Below are 17,128 nucleotides of genomic sequence, written 5' to 3' on the forward strand. Positions count from 1 at the left end.
CTGTTTCTTTCTTTAAATAAAGGGTCAATCTATTCAAGTTGAAAATATGTATACAACTCATATGAAAACAAGTGAGCTAGAATTAACCCATTAATTGAAGTAAATTCGATCAACCCTTGAATATATTGTCTTTCATTTGGCCCTTATATTAAGCCGGACTCATATTTATAATTCTTCTTGACATTCCATATGTTTTTGAAACAGTATGATTTAAGGTTAGGTTTGTTGACTTTAGGTATGAAATTTCAATTTTTATTTTATTTTAATTACTAAAACTTTTATGTCATTACACTTTAGATATTAAATTTCAGTTTATGTACCAATTGACTTTAAAAAACGTAGTTCACCGAGCGCTTGAGAAATTTTTTATTTTTTTTACAAACTCAACTGTGATTGTCTAACAATCACAACTTTTTACTAATTTGTTGTGAACATATGTACTTGAGTTTTAGCTTCTTCTATGTGGGCATATTCATTATTTTCTTTTCATTGTAATCACTTTTTCTCATCAATAAAGTGTTGCTTTCGAGCTTTAATAAAAAAAATATATTTATCAACAAATATTTAAATTAATACATTAATTTAGTTAAACTAAAAATATGCAAGAAATTGCATGAGTGAACCTACGTGGATGGACTTGTGCGCAGGACGTGATGTAGGGCCGTGTATGCTGGACGTGACTACATGCATGGCGGTATATGTATTAGTAAAATTGAATTTATTTATTTTAGTTTAATACATGTCAAAATTAAAGCTAATTTGTTATGAAAAAGGATGCTCGTGAAATGTCATGTATATTTTGAGCTTTAAAGTTCAATAAAATTTGCAATGTAAAAGGTAAAAAGTTATTTTAAGTTAATTAATGTTCTTGCAATTGTTTATATTCTTTGCATAACAGGCTCTTCGCTTGATTTTCATCTTCTATATATGCGATTAAGTCGTTATAGGGTCTATGATCGACCATGAATGAGTACCTCCAAGAAGTGAAACACAACTTGATAAAACTACTTTGGACCTTTGGTAGTACACATTCTAAATGGACTCACTTAGGGTTGTCCTTTGGTTTGGTTTTTACTGAACCAACCGACTACCGATCGAATTTTTTTGGTTTGGTATACTGATTTTCACAATTCGAAAATTAGAAATCCGAAACCGAAAAAAGTTGGTAAATCGACCGATTATTAAAAAAAACCGAATCAATTATTACCGAAAAAACCGAAATATATACCCAAAAAAATTGAAACAATTACCGAAATTTAGTTATATATGCTTATATAATACTATTATGTTAGTGGTACAATAAATATTAAACTACTAATATCTTAAACAACTATAAGAAAATATAATTGTATAATGTTGTCATATTAATATTATTAAAAGTGTGAATTAAGATATAAAGTCATTTTCTAATAAAGTAAATGTTATTATTTTTAGGAAAATAAGAATCTCATCTTTAGATAAGTAATGCATATATATATATATATATACTCATATTTATCGATATATATACATACTAAATTAATAGGATATGTACTAATACATATTATTAAACTATTTATACTAGTATATATTATTACTAATATTAATATTATTGCAATTAATACTAGTACTATACTAAACTACCAATACTACTCGTGCAAATATATATTCATCAAACATTATATTTTATGCATCATATTTGATTAAATTTTAATTTATATTTGTATATAATAATTAGTATTATTATAATTATATCGAAAATGAACCGAATATATATTGAAGTAAACCGAAAATGAATCGAAGATATACCGAAGTAAATTGAAAATGAACCGAAATTATCTGATACCAAGATTACTGAAATCGACCGAAAACTAAAGTTTACAAAAAAATTACCAAACCGAAAAATACCGAATTTTTTGGTTTTGGTTTGGTAAGCCCCAATTTCAATCCAAACCGACCGATGGACAACCCTACTCACTGATGGATGATATGACAATTTTGCCACATCCATTCGAATTAGATCAGTACCAATCTATGCAGATTAACTTCATGGGATGATTCTCAATGAGGAATAAGCGATTGAACACAAAGGTACGTAAAGACATTTTAATCCCAAACAAGTCTTTTCTTTTTGCAGTAGCAAAAGCACATGGATTATCGATCACAAGCACAAAACTGTCATAAGTATGTAAGCTTGGAGACCCATATTTTTTAAGGATCGATCTTTATTAGAAATTACTTATGTTCTTACAAAATGGTTGGCATCGTTCAATTGAAATACCGGTCTATTATATATTGTGGGAAGTGAGTACTACAAAAATATTTTGGGTGAAAAGGCACTCTTTTACAATTAGGAACATTCCAATAGGTTCATATGAATTATCAATCACTTTACATGAAAAGACACTTTCTATCATTTCAATACATGAAGTCATCTTCACTGATGTGTATATATATATATATATATATATATATATATATATATATATATATATAAAAATGCTCTAAAACTAACTATTTAGTAAATTAATACAAAACTAACCACTCTGTTGGGCCCACTGCACAATGTAATTTTAAAATCCAAACCGTTTATTTTTTAGGCCATGCTTCAAAGATCATTCATGTAAAATCTTCAAAATCGGAAGTCATTTAGCCATTTGATTATAATAACAACTATTCCATGCTTTTATCGAAAATACTGATCGTCTATTTATTTGATCTCAATTAGATGACTACATGATTTTCGATTTAGTTGATTTTTTGCAATGATAATCTTTGAAGTATGGCATAAATAATTGATGGTTCAGATTATGAGATTAGTGATGTGGTGGACCCAAAAGCATGATTAGCTTGATATTAACTTGCTAACTGGTTAGTTTTAGAGCACTATTTTATGTATATATATATCAAATTACAAACTATGTATCTGTCACATGACTTTGGTACTACTGCTTTTCACCATCTGATTCTTAATCTTCTTCATCTGCTTTGACAGTCCATTATAGTCCTCCGATGTTGGTCCAAAATAATATTGGCAGCCTGTTGGATTCAATTTATATCATATTTTATATTCCAAATTATACATTTTAGTCTTTAGTTTTTAGTATTTTAATTGTTATTTTAATTATTTAGTCATTTATTTGGTTTTATTAGTTTTTGTTTTATTACATAGATTTTTACTAGATTTTATTTTATTAATAAGTATTTTATTTTTGCTTTCGACCTATTACAAGCTGCCACGTGGCAACTCCCAACTCCCACCAGTACCACCGTTCCATCTCTTTCCTTCCGCAAGCCATGCCACAATTTGGTTTGATTAATCAAACCTCCAACCTTTCACAAGGTGCCACTTGTCCTCCACCTGCGGCATGCCTCCCTTTCTCCTTTTCTTTTCTTTCCTTTTCTTCTCCACTAGCCGCTTCACTCTTTCATTAGTTTAGTTGATTAATCAACTCACCAACAAACACATATCACCAGCCACCCAATCCCTTATCTTTTCTTTGTTTATTTCCTCACCTACACCACAACATCATTTACACCAACACCATTCCACCGAAACCACCATCCTTCTCTTCATTTCATTCCCTATAAATAGCCAAGGCTTTGGCCTTCAATAATCATCTGGGAGAGCTTATCTCTCCTTGATCATCTTTGATCATGGTTTTGGGGCTCCTCTCCATAATAAAATGTTTGTATGATAGTTGTAATTTTAAGTTTTTGTAAAAATCAAGTTATGTAATAAAATAATGTTTTTATCTTATGTTGTGTTAAAATAAAGTAAATAATTGACATTATTAAGAATCTTCGTGGGATCGACCTCGTATTTGCATGTATGTATTATAATTGACCCGTGCACTTGCGAGTTAAATGTGTGGGTTTAAAGTAGTGTAAATTTAGGTCACTTTGAATTACCAACATAGCCGGTCTGTGATATATACCTCCAGCATGTGCTTCAAACCTAGTGAGAGCAAACACCTTAATTCGAACAATGTACAATCACGTCTGATCCATTCACGAGTTACCATACCCCTAGTAACCGGACCAAAGCCAAATTTCCTTGACAGCAATAGTTCAGCATTTTGGCCGTAACATTTAGATAGCAACAAAAAAATCTTTAGTGCACCTTAGTGTCTGGCAACACCGTGTTATGGTCTATCAACCAAGAAAGCACCATCTTAGGACAACCTTTTTTAAAATAGAAAATTAAATGGAGAAAAAAATTTAAAATTAAATGTTTCAAATAGATTGATTATCAAGAAGACAAGAACCTACTGATTTTCTAGACCATGATCCAAACAAGATATAGATTAATTAAGATAATCTAAAACCAGATCGAAGAAAATCACTATAAATTTGTCCATTAGAAAAACATAAGCACACACATGGAGAAAAGAACAAGTTCGAACAGCAAGATATAGACATAGATATATATACATAAGATATATAATTAAATGGGTTGAGATTGGATCTCAGTCCCCAAATATAGGAGAACATGAGTGTGTATTTATATATAATTAACAAAATGGACAAAACTCAATCAATAATCAGCAATATGAAACCTTAGCCCCCAAAGACAAAAACGATTGATGAATATATAATATACCTCTGATAATTCATTGTACCGATTTTTGTAGGTTAAGCTCTCCAGTACTAGAGCATCTTCATCTTCATCTTCAACTTGGCATTCACATATCTCACAAATCTTAAACATTTTCTCAAGGCCAAAAGACGTTTTTGGTTCCTGTACTATGATTGAGTCGCACTTGGTTCCCGTCATTTCAATTTTTTTTTGTTAAGAACCGTGTTTCCATTAGTATCGCAATCAAGTCCAATCCTTCAAAATCGAGACGAAAAATGCCGACGTGGCATCACTTGATTGGCTCTGAAGTAGACAATTTTGATAGTGTGGACCTGATTGCGACATTAATGGAACCACTGTACTTGAAAATGCAAATTTAAATGACGGGGACCAAAGTGCGACTCAGCCATAGTACAGGGACCAAAAACGTCTTTTGGCGTTTTCTCAATGTAAAGCCAAAAGCCAAGAAGTAACTAGAGATGGAGATTACAGCAAGTTTATGCACATTGAAAATAATTAGTCTTTAGGTTATTTTTATAAGTAAAATAGAGGATTCCAGAAGGGCGATTTTGGCAAAACTATGGGCTTCAACCCTTGTCTGGAACCTATTTTTAGGATTTGATATGTTTGGTTTTTATTATTATTTTTTTTTGGTCAAAAGGATTTGATCGATCTGTTTGGTAAGTACGCTCCATCCAGATCTTTACCATAGGCACTTGGCTGTTGGCTCCATCCTTATCTTTATAATTAAGAATGTAATAAAATGGGTTAAAAGTCTTCAAAATGTTCAAAATTTGGTTAATATTCCAAATATTTTCTGTGTTCTCTTTGACTGAATTGTTAGCTCACGCCAACTTAAGTGTCTCTATTTCTTTTTTATAAAGCATAACATTGCATTAAAATAGTCAAAAAGGCAAAGAAAATACAAAGTTTGAGTCCAAAAGCTTACAGCAAAGCAAAAGCCCACAAAATCGTGTGATAGAGTGGAGCGAAAAAGCCCATCGAAACTCCAAGATCTCGTAACCTCGACATCGAGCAGAAGTGTCTCGATTTCTTTATTGTTTCTTCTTTACTGAAAAAAAAAAATTAAAAGATTGTTTCATCTTTATAGAATTTTTTTAATTGTATATGTTTGGCAACTGCGTGACATCTTTTTTTGCTGAGAAAGTGCATTGAATTGTTACCAGTGCTCTATTTGCCAGGCAAACCTGAGGTGCTTGATCATTCTCCATCTTTTATTGTTGAGGTTATGTTGAGTGTGCATTTCATGACATTTTATGTTACTAACTCCCTAATTTATAGTGTTAAAACTCGATATTTTGTGTCTTATTAGTTTGTTTTAATGTTTTGTAGGTTAAACAAAACATTGAGGATGAAAGGAGTCTAATGGGGTGATTTTGAGCTAAAAATGGAAAAAAAGAATCTTGAGAGAATATTATAGAAGAATCTGAAATCTTGAAGAAATCTTTGGAGAATCTTGGACAAAATCTTTTTTTTTTCAAGGTTGACTTTTGGTCAAAGTCAATAGTCAACTATGCAACATCATCACATCACATGGATCACACATGCAGCCCATGCATCATGGGCCATGCGCAAAACCCTAGCCCAAAGGACCAAGGCCATGAGCCTATTGCAAGCCCAAATGAAGGAAGCCCAAGTCGTGCCATCCAAGGTCCACAAGCTTAAGGAATTCGCATCACATATCTGATCCAAGGCCCAAATGGAAGGAATCCATCATGTGCAAGGAAAATCTCACAAGATTCAGTCAAAGATCACAAAGAATCCTAGCTGGAAAAGAATTCAAAACCCTGAAAAATAGAGCATGAATTTCGACAGTGATTTTGTACTTCTCCATATCGAACCAGGTAGCATATCATATATGGTTGGAAAGCTATGGATGTTAGTTTCACAGAAAATTTTAAGGATTTCAAGTCCGAGTTGTGTAGCTCGATATATGGCCATTTTAGTGGGGTAGCGCAGCAGTTCCTCGAGCAGAAAACGAAGTGACGCCCAAAAGAGCTTGAATTTAGCCTAAGGCCCATCTTTTTGCTGAAAACCCTAGACTTGTGGAACAAGGAAAGCCTCACCTCCTCACTCCTATATAAGGACCTCATTCTCTCATAATTCAGGACTTACCTCACCTTGCACCTTTCATTTACTTTACCTAGAAGCTAGAGATACTTCTATTTTCTGATTTATTTGTGAGAGGATTTCGACACCAAGTGGACAAAGAGGGAGTCTTTGCCGCAGCCCTAGCTTGCCCTAGCCGTGAGCCTCTTGCTTGTGGTTTCTCTCTCTTGCCTCCTTGTGCCGAAAATCCTTGTTTGCTTTTAATGATTTCTCTTATTTTTCTTATTTCGATTGTTTAGTTTATTTTAGTTTGTTATTGACAATGAATTGAGAATTTATTTATATTATGCATTTTATTTTTTGAATTATTTTATTATGATTAGTTAGTTGATTATTCTTGCATGTTGGGATGATAATTGATGTTTTAATTATGTAGTTAACCACGAGTGCATCAGTCTTCTAGTTAATTGATTCGGAGTTTGCGTATAATAAAATTCTTTTATTTATGTTTGAATGCCATGCTAGTTGTAGGATCTCTTTGACTGGCCACCTTAGGGAAATTGTATCTAGACTCATGTTATGAAATTAAACAAGCTAAAAAGGATGATAGTTTCAATTTGTAACAAGTGGATGTCCTAAGAACATATCCATGATAACAAGAATCCATAGATGCTCATAGGTTACAGGTTTCGATGAGTCTATGCTCTATGTGTTTGATGTTCCCCATGATCGATAATGACTCTTGTATGGCTAACAGCTCTAGGTATAATCAAGCCTTAGGGAACATGTATAGTTAACTAACTAGGGCATAATCAAACCTTAGTTATGATATAGAGGAGCAATTGTTGAAAAGACAATAATGAACACTTTTTAGTAGTCAAACTTTATTATATTGTGTTTGAATTGATTGCTAGTAAGGTTTGTGATGAGGGATTGCATGATTAAAATGGATTTTGGATTCTCAACATTGAAAGATAATTGGGTGTGTGCGTGTGCGTGATTGAAGTGGTGTGCGTGAGTTTCATAACCTACAAACCCCCTTTGCCGTGTGTGTGTGTTAGTGATTTCTAGTTGATAAGCATGATTAATTTGATGTATATTTACCTATTTCTCGTGGGATCGACCTTGTACTTGCACCCTTTGCTATGAATGCGATTCGTGCACTTGCGAGTAAACTTAGAGTCGTATATGTTTTAATTGATTAATTTTATACTCTAAGAAAACAACAACAGGTTATAGCCACAGATGGATCCAGTTAGCTTTCCTGTTACATATTGATATGGTATATATGTATATATATGCGCCTTTAGATCTTTCTTCTATCCGATAAATAGGTATTCTAATTTAAAATATCTTACCTTAGGGGGTTGCTTTCATTAAGTAGATACATTGCTCTAATGATTTGGTCAATAATGAGATTGATGACTGGGTATAATGACATATCTCGTATGTGATCATGAGGTGTATATAGGATTTAAAGTTTTGGAGCTATAGAGCTATATATATTAGAATTTGAAAATCCATCAGGTTAGCATCTAATTAAAAGAGAGATCTTTTGGAGGCTCTTAAGTCTAAAAGACCCTAAGAATTTCATCTTATTTCATGCCACCTAGCCATCCTTGCACGTTAGTAAAAGAACATAAAATGTTTGTAGATGAAAACAAATTAATAATAATCTCTTCCTAGATCAAAATTTAAGTTAGACTACTACATCTGAATGACCATATGCCCGTAGCAGAGAGTTACCTTGTCTATATAGCTATGGCTAACCCAATCGAAAATGAACTTTCACAAGCAATTACTACAAGTAATTCCAAATTAATTCCTCCCATCAGATAGCACCTGGTATGTGGAAAGCAATTTGGAAAGTGAAGGTCCTTCCAAAAATTCAGCATTTTGTCTGGAAAGTGATGCATATTAATGCTGTAGCAGCTAAATATAATCTTTCCAAGAGGAAGATCACAAATTCTTCTCTCTGTCCTATCTGTCATAGGTATCCTGAAACTGTGGAGCATCTCTTTTTATTATGTGATTGGGTGGAGCATGTTTGGTTTTACTGCTTGGGGTATCAAATTGATAAAACTGCTATTTCTTTTATGGATTCTTGGCTTTTGGATGTGTGCCAAGCTTGGAAAGTTGATGATGCTTCTTTGATGGCTAGAATTTGTTTTATTCTATGGCATATTTGGAAAATGAGGTGTAAATCTGTTTTTCAGAAGTTGGTTCCTGATCCTGCAGTGGTATGTTTCAATGCTATGAGAGCTTTTAATGATCGAGTTTATGGAGTCTATTCCTCCCCAAGCTCCTAAACTTGTGAATAGGGATGGACATTTGACCCAGTGGGCAGAGATACCTGCAACCCCAAACCCATCTCATTTAAATTTTGATATGGGGGCGGCTATTCCGACCACCCTGTTCTACTTAGTTGACCACCCTAAATTGAATTTAGTAAAAGACATATATACCCTATAGCAAAATGACCATAAAGGACATCTAATATTTGGGATAAAATTTTTCTCCCAACACCCCCTACCATCTTCAACCACCAGCTGAGAGGAGCACCATCATCTTCACCACCATCTTCAACCTTCCACCACCACCATCTTCAACCTTCATCTTCCACCTTCCACCACCACCATCATCAACCTTCCACCCTAGATATAGATTGTTGTTTTAAACAATCCCACCCGCTGGCTCCACCCACGTGTACCACCATCATCAAACAACACTCCACTCTCTTCTACCACCACCACCATCTTCAACCAACCCTAGACATAGATTGTTTTTGTAAACAAATTCATTGTATCCAAATCACCTACTTTTGACAAATGGACAATCAGAACGACAATTTGGAGTCATCAAATGAAGTAAGTTTGAGTTTTTTTGAATTTTTTCGCGGCTGAAAAACTGTGAGTTCGTGTTTTTATTCGGTAAACCAGTACCGAAATATACATTATATTTCGGTAGATGGTCACCGAATAAATGTACATATTTCGGTAGGTATCCACCGTTTATAAATGTAATGTCAATTTTTTACACATTTGTTCGGTCGATGCCTGTCGAAATATGGCAATACATTCGGTGGTTTGTCACCGAAGTTTATACCACCGTTCGGCAGATATCCACCGAATGAATAACGTATAGTTTTTTAAATAGTTTTATTCGGTAGGTAGTTGTCGAAATATATTGGTATATTCGGTACTTAGCCACCGAATATATATGGTTTATTCGGTGGATTCCCGTCGAATACTGGGACAGAACTACTTTTTTTCCCGAATGACCAACGTATAATTGTTTCATTCGGTAGTCAATTGTCGAACTTTGTTTGCATATTCGGTACTTAGCCACTGAATATATGTGATATTTTGGTTTTCCCGTCGAATACTGGGACAAAAATTATTTATTTATTTTTTTTTTGCTGAATAGGAGCAGCAAGTGGATGCTTCCACCGAACTCAGTATAGTTGAAGGAAGGTGCAATTTTGACTACACCAATGAATTCACAACAGCGGAGGTAAACATTGTTTGTATGGCCGGGAATTATGATTTATGCATACCTAAATATGAATTGTAAATAATATATATAATTATCATGTGTAGGTGTTTCAAAGTAAGGATTCAATGGTTAGTTGGATTCGTGCACAAGGAAAAAGGAACAACATGGTAATTGTCATTAGAAGGTCTGATGCAGGCGGGGTTCGTGGTAAAAGAGCTTGGATCAAATTTGCTTGTGAGAAAAATGGTCAATATGAGCCAAATAGATCAAGGAAGTCATCAAAGTCAGATTCAGGCGACCAAACATCCGATGCTGCTAGCCGTAAGCAACCGGTTTCTGATGACTCTAAGGACACCCGTTCGAAGAAATGTGGATGTCTATTCTCGTTGAAGGCGGTGAACACTGGATGTGGTGATCAATGGGAGTTGGAGGTTGCATGTGGAGTGCATAACCATGTAGTTTCAGAGTATATTGAAGGGCATTCATTCGCAGGCAGATTAACTGAAGAAGAGAATTCATTGTTAGTGGCTTTGTCCAAGACTTTGGTGAAACCGAAAGATATATTGAAGACCATAAAAAGTCAGAATCCACAGAATACATCAATCATCAAGACAGTATACAATGCCAGGCAAAAACATAGGGTCATCGAGAGGGCCGGTAGATCAGAGATGCAAGTATTTCTAACTAAGCTGAGAGAACATAATTATGTTGAGTGGCATAGAAGTTCTGGTGATGTTGTGACTGACCTGTTTTGGACTCATCCTGAGAGTGTTGATATATTACGTGCATTTCCGCATGTACTGATAATGGATTGCACTTATAAGACTAATAGGTACCGTTGGCCACTTTTTGAGATTGTGGGTGTGACTTCCACTAGCATGACATTCTCTGTTGCATTCGCTTATATATGTTCTGAGAAGGAGGATAATTATACATGGGCTTTGGGTAGAGTACGGTCTTTATTGAATGATGACTGTCTTCCTAACGTGATTGTCACGGATCGGGAACTAGCACTCATGTCTGCAATCCCTAAAGTGTTTCCTAGTGCCAGACATTTATTGTGTAGATGGCACATTAGCAAAAATGTGTTGAAAAATTGCAGGAAGTTGTTTGGTACGGTTGACCATTGGGAGAAGTTTAATGCTGCCTGGAATTGTTTGGTTGGATCGGAGAGCGAGGATGAGTATGTGAGTCGTTTGCGTGACATGGAAACCAACTTTTGTTCATACGCCGGAGCTATTGAGTACATTAAGGATAGTTGGTTGATACCTTATAAGGAGAGGTTTGTGGCTGCATGGACAGATGCTTGTATGCACCTTGGTAACACCACTTCGAACAGGTAGTCTATTTTTGTTATCATTGACTTGTTATATGCTTAGACACACATACTAACTTCTTGTTACGAACAGGGCTGAAAGTGCACATTCAAGGTTAAAGAAGGAACTTGGCACTAGTCAGCTTAGTTTTGAGTTATCATGGCAGTATATTCATACATTGATAGAGTTGCAGCATACACACATTAAGGCATCATTTGAGAAAAACCGTTGTTTTATCCAGCATAGTGTCAGGAAACATGAGGAGATGAAGGAATTGTTAGGCTATGTATCAGATACAGCATTGAATATAATTGGTTGTGAGATAAGGAGGTACCTACACTAACTAACCTTCATTCTACGCATTAAACACTTATTTAGTTTGTACCAATAATTTATTCACTTCTTTCATATTGTACAGGGCTGAATGGATTGGAGGTGCCTTACCATGTGATTGCACCATTCGTCGGACACATGAGTTGCCATGTGCACATGAGATTTTGTCATATAGACGACGTAACCGGCCTATTCCACTTGACTCCCTTCATCCTTATTGGAGAAAGTTGGATTACAATAGGGAACCGGAGGTCACAAAACTCTCAGATCCTCCAGTTAATGCCACAGTAGATAGACTAATAAAATGGATGGAAGAGCAAGATGCAGACACCCAGAAGCACATAAGTTTGAAGTTAGAAGAGCTTATGAATCCAAGTTCCACTACTCTGAGGGAACCACAAGTGAAGACCAAGACTAGGGGCCGCCCAAGTAAAGCTGAAACCTCTACTAGGCGTTTGCCATCCGCATTTGAGTACGTACTTTCCGGTTGTGACAGTCATTCACCCTCACCGTCCATTGGCAATGTTGACTGTACCTCGCCAAAAAAGAAACTAAAAAAACGGGCCAACAAAGTGAAGACGAGTTCGCCCATTCCATTTGCTCAGCCACATCGGTATATAGACCAGTTTCAACCCATCATGAGACCGTACATTTCTGGTGTAACCGACGTCTTACCAGATGGTAATTGTGGATATAGAGTTGTAGCTGCAGCTATGGGATTTGGAGTGGATGCTTGGCGAAAGGTACGCACAGACTTATCCAGGACACTGCTACATACACCGGCTTTGTTTGAGTCAGTTTTCCATGTGCGCGAGCGAGTTATGGAGTTTCAGAGGGTACTTGACTATTTTGATGACACCCCTGCACCCAGAGATCATTGGATGACTATGCCCGAGATGGGATATATTATCGCCACATGTTATGGTGTAACCGTGATCCATTTATGTAGATCGTTATGCCTTACGTGTCTCCCACTATATGCACACTCAGAAGCACATCAGGACGTTGAGCTCTGTGAGATTTGCATTGGTTTTGTCAACGGTGATTATTTTGTACAGGTACGGCTATAAATTGTGTAATTGTAAATTTATAGTAGAAAAATTGTCATTGCTAAGTTATTCACTTAATTAATATGTGTAGGTACACTTGTCCCCGGGCCATCCTATGCCACCTATTTTAGATGATTGGCATAAACATGCCGACGCGTATGCCGCACGTGGTTGGTACATTGGATATCAAAATCGCCTTGAGGAGTTCAAGCGAATTAATGGTGACGTGCCTACGCCGAAAATTGTGTCTCTTGATAATGATTGAATTTCAACTTAATTAAATCTAGTGAATTTTTTTTAACCTTTATGGCGTACGTACCATATATGTGGGATGATATTAACCTTTATTAGATCTTGACTCATGCATAATATTATCATAATATGTGGTGCTCCAATATTTGTTCGGATTGTTTTTATGCAATTTCAAAGTCACTAAATTAAGATGCTCCAATTTTAGCCAAAATAAAAAACAGAAGGTCCTAATTACAAATAACCCTCATAATTAGTCATTAACTTTTGGCCCTTGTGTTCATCAAAAAAACTTATGAACATGAAAGCGGGTGATCACTGCCGAGTGCGGCGCTGGTAGGTCATGGTGCTGCTCAAGTGTGTGCCCTCCAAGATATGTTGTAGACTGTCAATCGCCCTGTAAAGGTGAGAGGGACGCCTTGTGGCCTCATCCTCGCCCAATGCCACAATAGGGCGAGTGATATGCAACATACGGTCAACACAGTCCTGTAAGTAACAAAATCATATATAAGCAACAATTTATATACCATGTCAAAATATAAGCCAATTTGAGCCTAAATAAACAATTTTCACCACCAATTTCAAAATTTAAGCCTTTGGATCCATACCCTGCCAAATCCTGGTGCCACGGTCCTGTGGGGGTCAAATGCAGTCCTCAGTGCTGGATTTTGGATGTACGGATGAGATACATAATGGAACCACTGGAGGTAGCCGTCAACGGTGTCAGATGGAGCCTTCACTGGTACACTGCGACTATCTTCAGACAATAAGTGGTCCGGCCACCTCTCCCACGTACTATCAAAGTACTCGTAAAAGGGATTGTACGATTGTGCATAAGCACCTCGTCCACCACGCTGAGGAGCACGTGGTGCAGGGGGGATAGTTTGTACCCGTCCAAATTGCCTTAAGACTCTCTCCGGATAATATGGCTCCACAATGTCGAAACACTTGATCAATCCTGTGTAAAATGCCACATCTAGTAATGGATGTTGTTGTCTACTGGATTTGTAGGGTTCCCATATAACCTGAAGAAAGAAAAAAAACCAAAATAAGTTAGTATCAAATAATTCATCCAAGAGCAACAAATGCAAAATTAAGTCTAATTTTTCATTATTACTATAAATATATACCTCATCCGCCTTCAAATCGTCAAGTCGTTGTCTCAGTTTCTGCATATCTTCACAAGTTGTCCCGGTATCCCTCCTCGGAGTCCATCGGAGCGCACGGGGGCTACTCTCTAAGTAGTTAATGTCATAGCCCGGACTAACAATATGGTGCATATGCTCATACACCCATGCCTCCAACAAGGTCATATATCCACACATTTGCTTAACCTTAGACCTAGAAGCAACACCTAACTGCCGATATAGGAAAGATAAGGCCCCTGTACCCCATGCATAATGGCTAGTGGTGTCGAGATTAGTAAGTAATTGTAGATACTGGACTTGTACCCTTGTGCCAGTCTTATCGGCAAAAAGGGTACATCCTCACTAGCTCATCATCATGTGTATCACACACATGATACACATGAACAATAAATAAACTCTAGCAGCACACCTCACTAGCTCATCATCATGTGTATCACACACATGGCCAAACCTCGACCGTAGCCACTCGAGACGCACATACTCACCAGAATAGTCATCCAACTCCGATGTGGCATCTGCCTCACTCACCCCTAAGTATGTTCTCAATAAAAAATTTGATGCAATATGATCATGAGGGGGTGTAGAAAGTGATAAACCCACAACCGGAATTCCCAAAATGTTTGACACATCATCTAGTATGATGGTCATCTCACCGAATGGCATATGGAAAGTATTAGTCTCAGGCTGCCACCTCTCAACAAAGGCTGAGACCACTACCTTATCAACAGTACAGTACGAGCATGACACCAGTGGTCCGAGCCCAGATCTGATCACATACCCCTTCACATTGTTATTATCATTTCTACTGCACAAGTCCCATGTGCGCAGCTTTGTTGTTTTGGACATGCATCTTAGGGGCTCACGTTCCTATTTTCAAAAACAAGCCACAAGTCAATTACAATATTGCAAACTATATAGTTATAAAATTTTAAATTATATAAGTCATTATGTATAATCTCTAATACCTCATTTTTCCAAATGGAGGCAGCAATGTGACTGTTGAAGCTCCTAAGCAATGACATATCAGTGGGACCTCTAGGGAAAGGCCCATTTGGATCATTGTTGTCATCTTCCATTACATTCTCTTCCGGCTGGACATCATCCCCCCTCTCTTCGTAAATAGTTTTGCCCGTCCTCCTACGCCCCTCTGAAGCTGTAGGACGTGTTCGATCTTCATTTGCATCACCACCTCTAGAAGATCTACCTCTACAAGTTTCGCCTCGAGCAGATTTACCTCTAGATGCTCCTCTCTTATCCATACCTATATTCAAAAATTGAAATCATGTTTAGAATACAGAGAATATAAGTTATCATGAAATATAGAATAAGAGAAAAGTGTATGTAAAAATATTTTATATTCATGTCATTCGGCAGATGTCTACCGAAAATTTCAGATCTATTCGGTAGATGTCCACCGAAATATTAAGATTCATTCGACAGACACCCACCGAACATATATCAATGTTTCGACAGATGCCCGTCGAATGGAACCAGCACCAGTTAAATCAATATATTCATTCGACAGAGACCCACCGAATGACATTTGATATTTCGGAGGATATCTACCGAATAAATGTAAATAATTCGGAACTGAACTACCGAATGAATTTGTAACACATTTCCAGCAAATTCTGTTCGGAAGTATACTGTCGAATATTTTGAAATAATTCGACAGTATACTTCCGAACAAGTTAAGAAATTTCGGTACACCGGTACCGAATGAAATTCGAAATCAGATCCTATTTTGCAGACACCCACTTTCAAAATCTCATTCTAATTTCTCTAAAATATCACATATCTGTGTAATTGGAAGGCCAAATATATATATTAATGCATTATACAACCCTAATGTAGGAGGGAGAGAGTGACAGAGAGTGAGTAAGGGAGAGTAAGAGGGAGAAAGCAACCACCTGAAATTGCAGAGGAGGAATCGGCGGTGGAGGGGAGGAACGGCGACGGCGGGGAGGACCGGCGACAGCGGGGAGGACCGGCGACAACGGGGAGGACCAGCGACTGGTGGCGTGTAGGCGGGGGTGGGGTTTGCGGGTAGGCAAGGGTGGGGTATACTGGTGGGGTGTTTGTTTGGGTGGGGTAGGTAGGTTTAGATAGTAAAAATGATGTATTTTGTGAAATAAGGGGTATTTCTGTCATTTTAGGGTGGTTAACTCAGTAGAAATTAAAAAAATTATACAAGGGGGTGGTGAACTCAGCAAGGGTGGTCAACTCAGCACAAAATGGTGGTGTGCATAGCCCCCCCCTTTTGATATACACATACCCAAGCCATACCCGTTACTATTTTCATGGGTATTACCCATACCTGCTCCACCAGATTAATGGGTTGCCCAAACCCAACCTATTAACCCACAAAATTTTTTTTTTTAATAAAATATAATTCTAATCAAATAATTCAATTTTTGGAGGAAACAATTTATTATTTCATTATCTCTCTGGTATTTTTTCTTCATCTGCTAGCTTTCTAGGCTTTATATTAATCTCTGTATAAGACTAACTTTGAAAAATTAGTCAAAATTATAGGTACCAACTTTCACAGATCCATCACCCACCACTTGTCCTGCATGTGTATTTTTCTGCCCAGGACATTTTTTAAAATGTGAATGAAAGTGATTAGTCCCATTAGTACGCACCCCACTTAGGTCATTTTGACAATAATTACAAACCGCTCTCCATGCCCCATTAATTTTTCAATAATGCTAGTTGTCCCACATTTGTATCCCACCTGATGTGTCATTACTTTATTGGAAGGGTATTTCTTTTTTCTTTTTTAGGTTTTATTTTTTAATTTGTAGTATCCAATGTATGAATGCCATGTAAGATGGTATGAAATTGTGGTATAAAAATGTGGTAAGTGTAGCATTACTGTTAATTTTTATTCTTTTGAAATGGTTCCAC

The 17,128-nt window shown here is 36.5% G+C and overlaps 1 protein-coding gene across 1 annotated transcript; it reads left to right on the top strand.

Moving 5' to 3' along the window:
* Window positions 1-11,704: 11,704 nt before the first annotated feature.
* Window positions 11,705-13,086, top strand: LOC147273236 (uncharacterized). Its single transcript, XM_086228183.1, has 3 exons — window positions 11,705-11,769; window positions 11,858-12,830; window positions 12,913-13,086. Exons 1-3 carry the CDS (start codon window positions 11,705-11,707, stop codon window positions 13,084-13,086), a joined length of 1,212 nt encoding a protein of 403 aa, XP_086084309.1.
* Window positions 13,087-17,128: the final 4,042 nt, after the last annotated feature.

The sequence above is a fragment of the Dryas octopetala genome, chromosome 9 (assembly GCF_963921425.1).
Source record: "Dryas octopetala chromosome 9, drDryOcto1.1, whole genome shotgun sequence".
Taxonomy (NCBI): Eukaryota; Viridiplantae; Streptophyta; class Magnoliopsida; order Rosales; family Rosaceae; genus Dryas; species Dryas octopetala.

Bases quoted from the DNA above. Each gene is read 5' to 3' on its own strand.
- LOC147273236 (XM_086228183.1), top strand. From the start codon at position 11,705: ATGAAGGAATTGTTAGGCTATGTATCAGATACAGCATTGAATATAATT. The intron at 11,770-11,857 runs GTACCTACACTA...CATATTGTACAG, and splicing joins ATTGGTTGTGAGATAAGGAG to GGCTGAATGGATTGGAGGTG. The intron at 12,831-12,912 runs GTACGGCTATAA...TAATATGTGTAG, and splicing joins ACGGTGATTATTTTGTACAG to GTACACTTGTCCCCGGGCCA.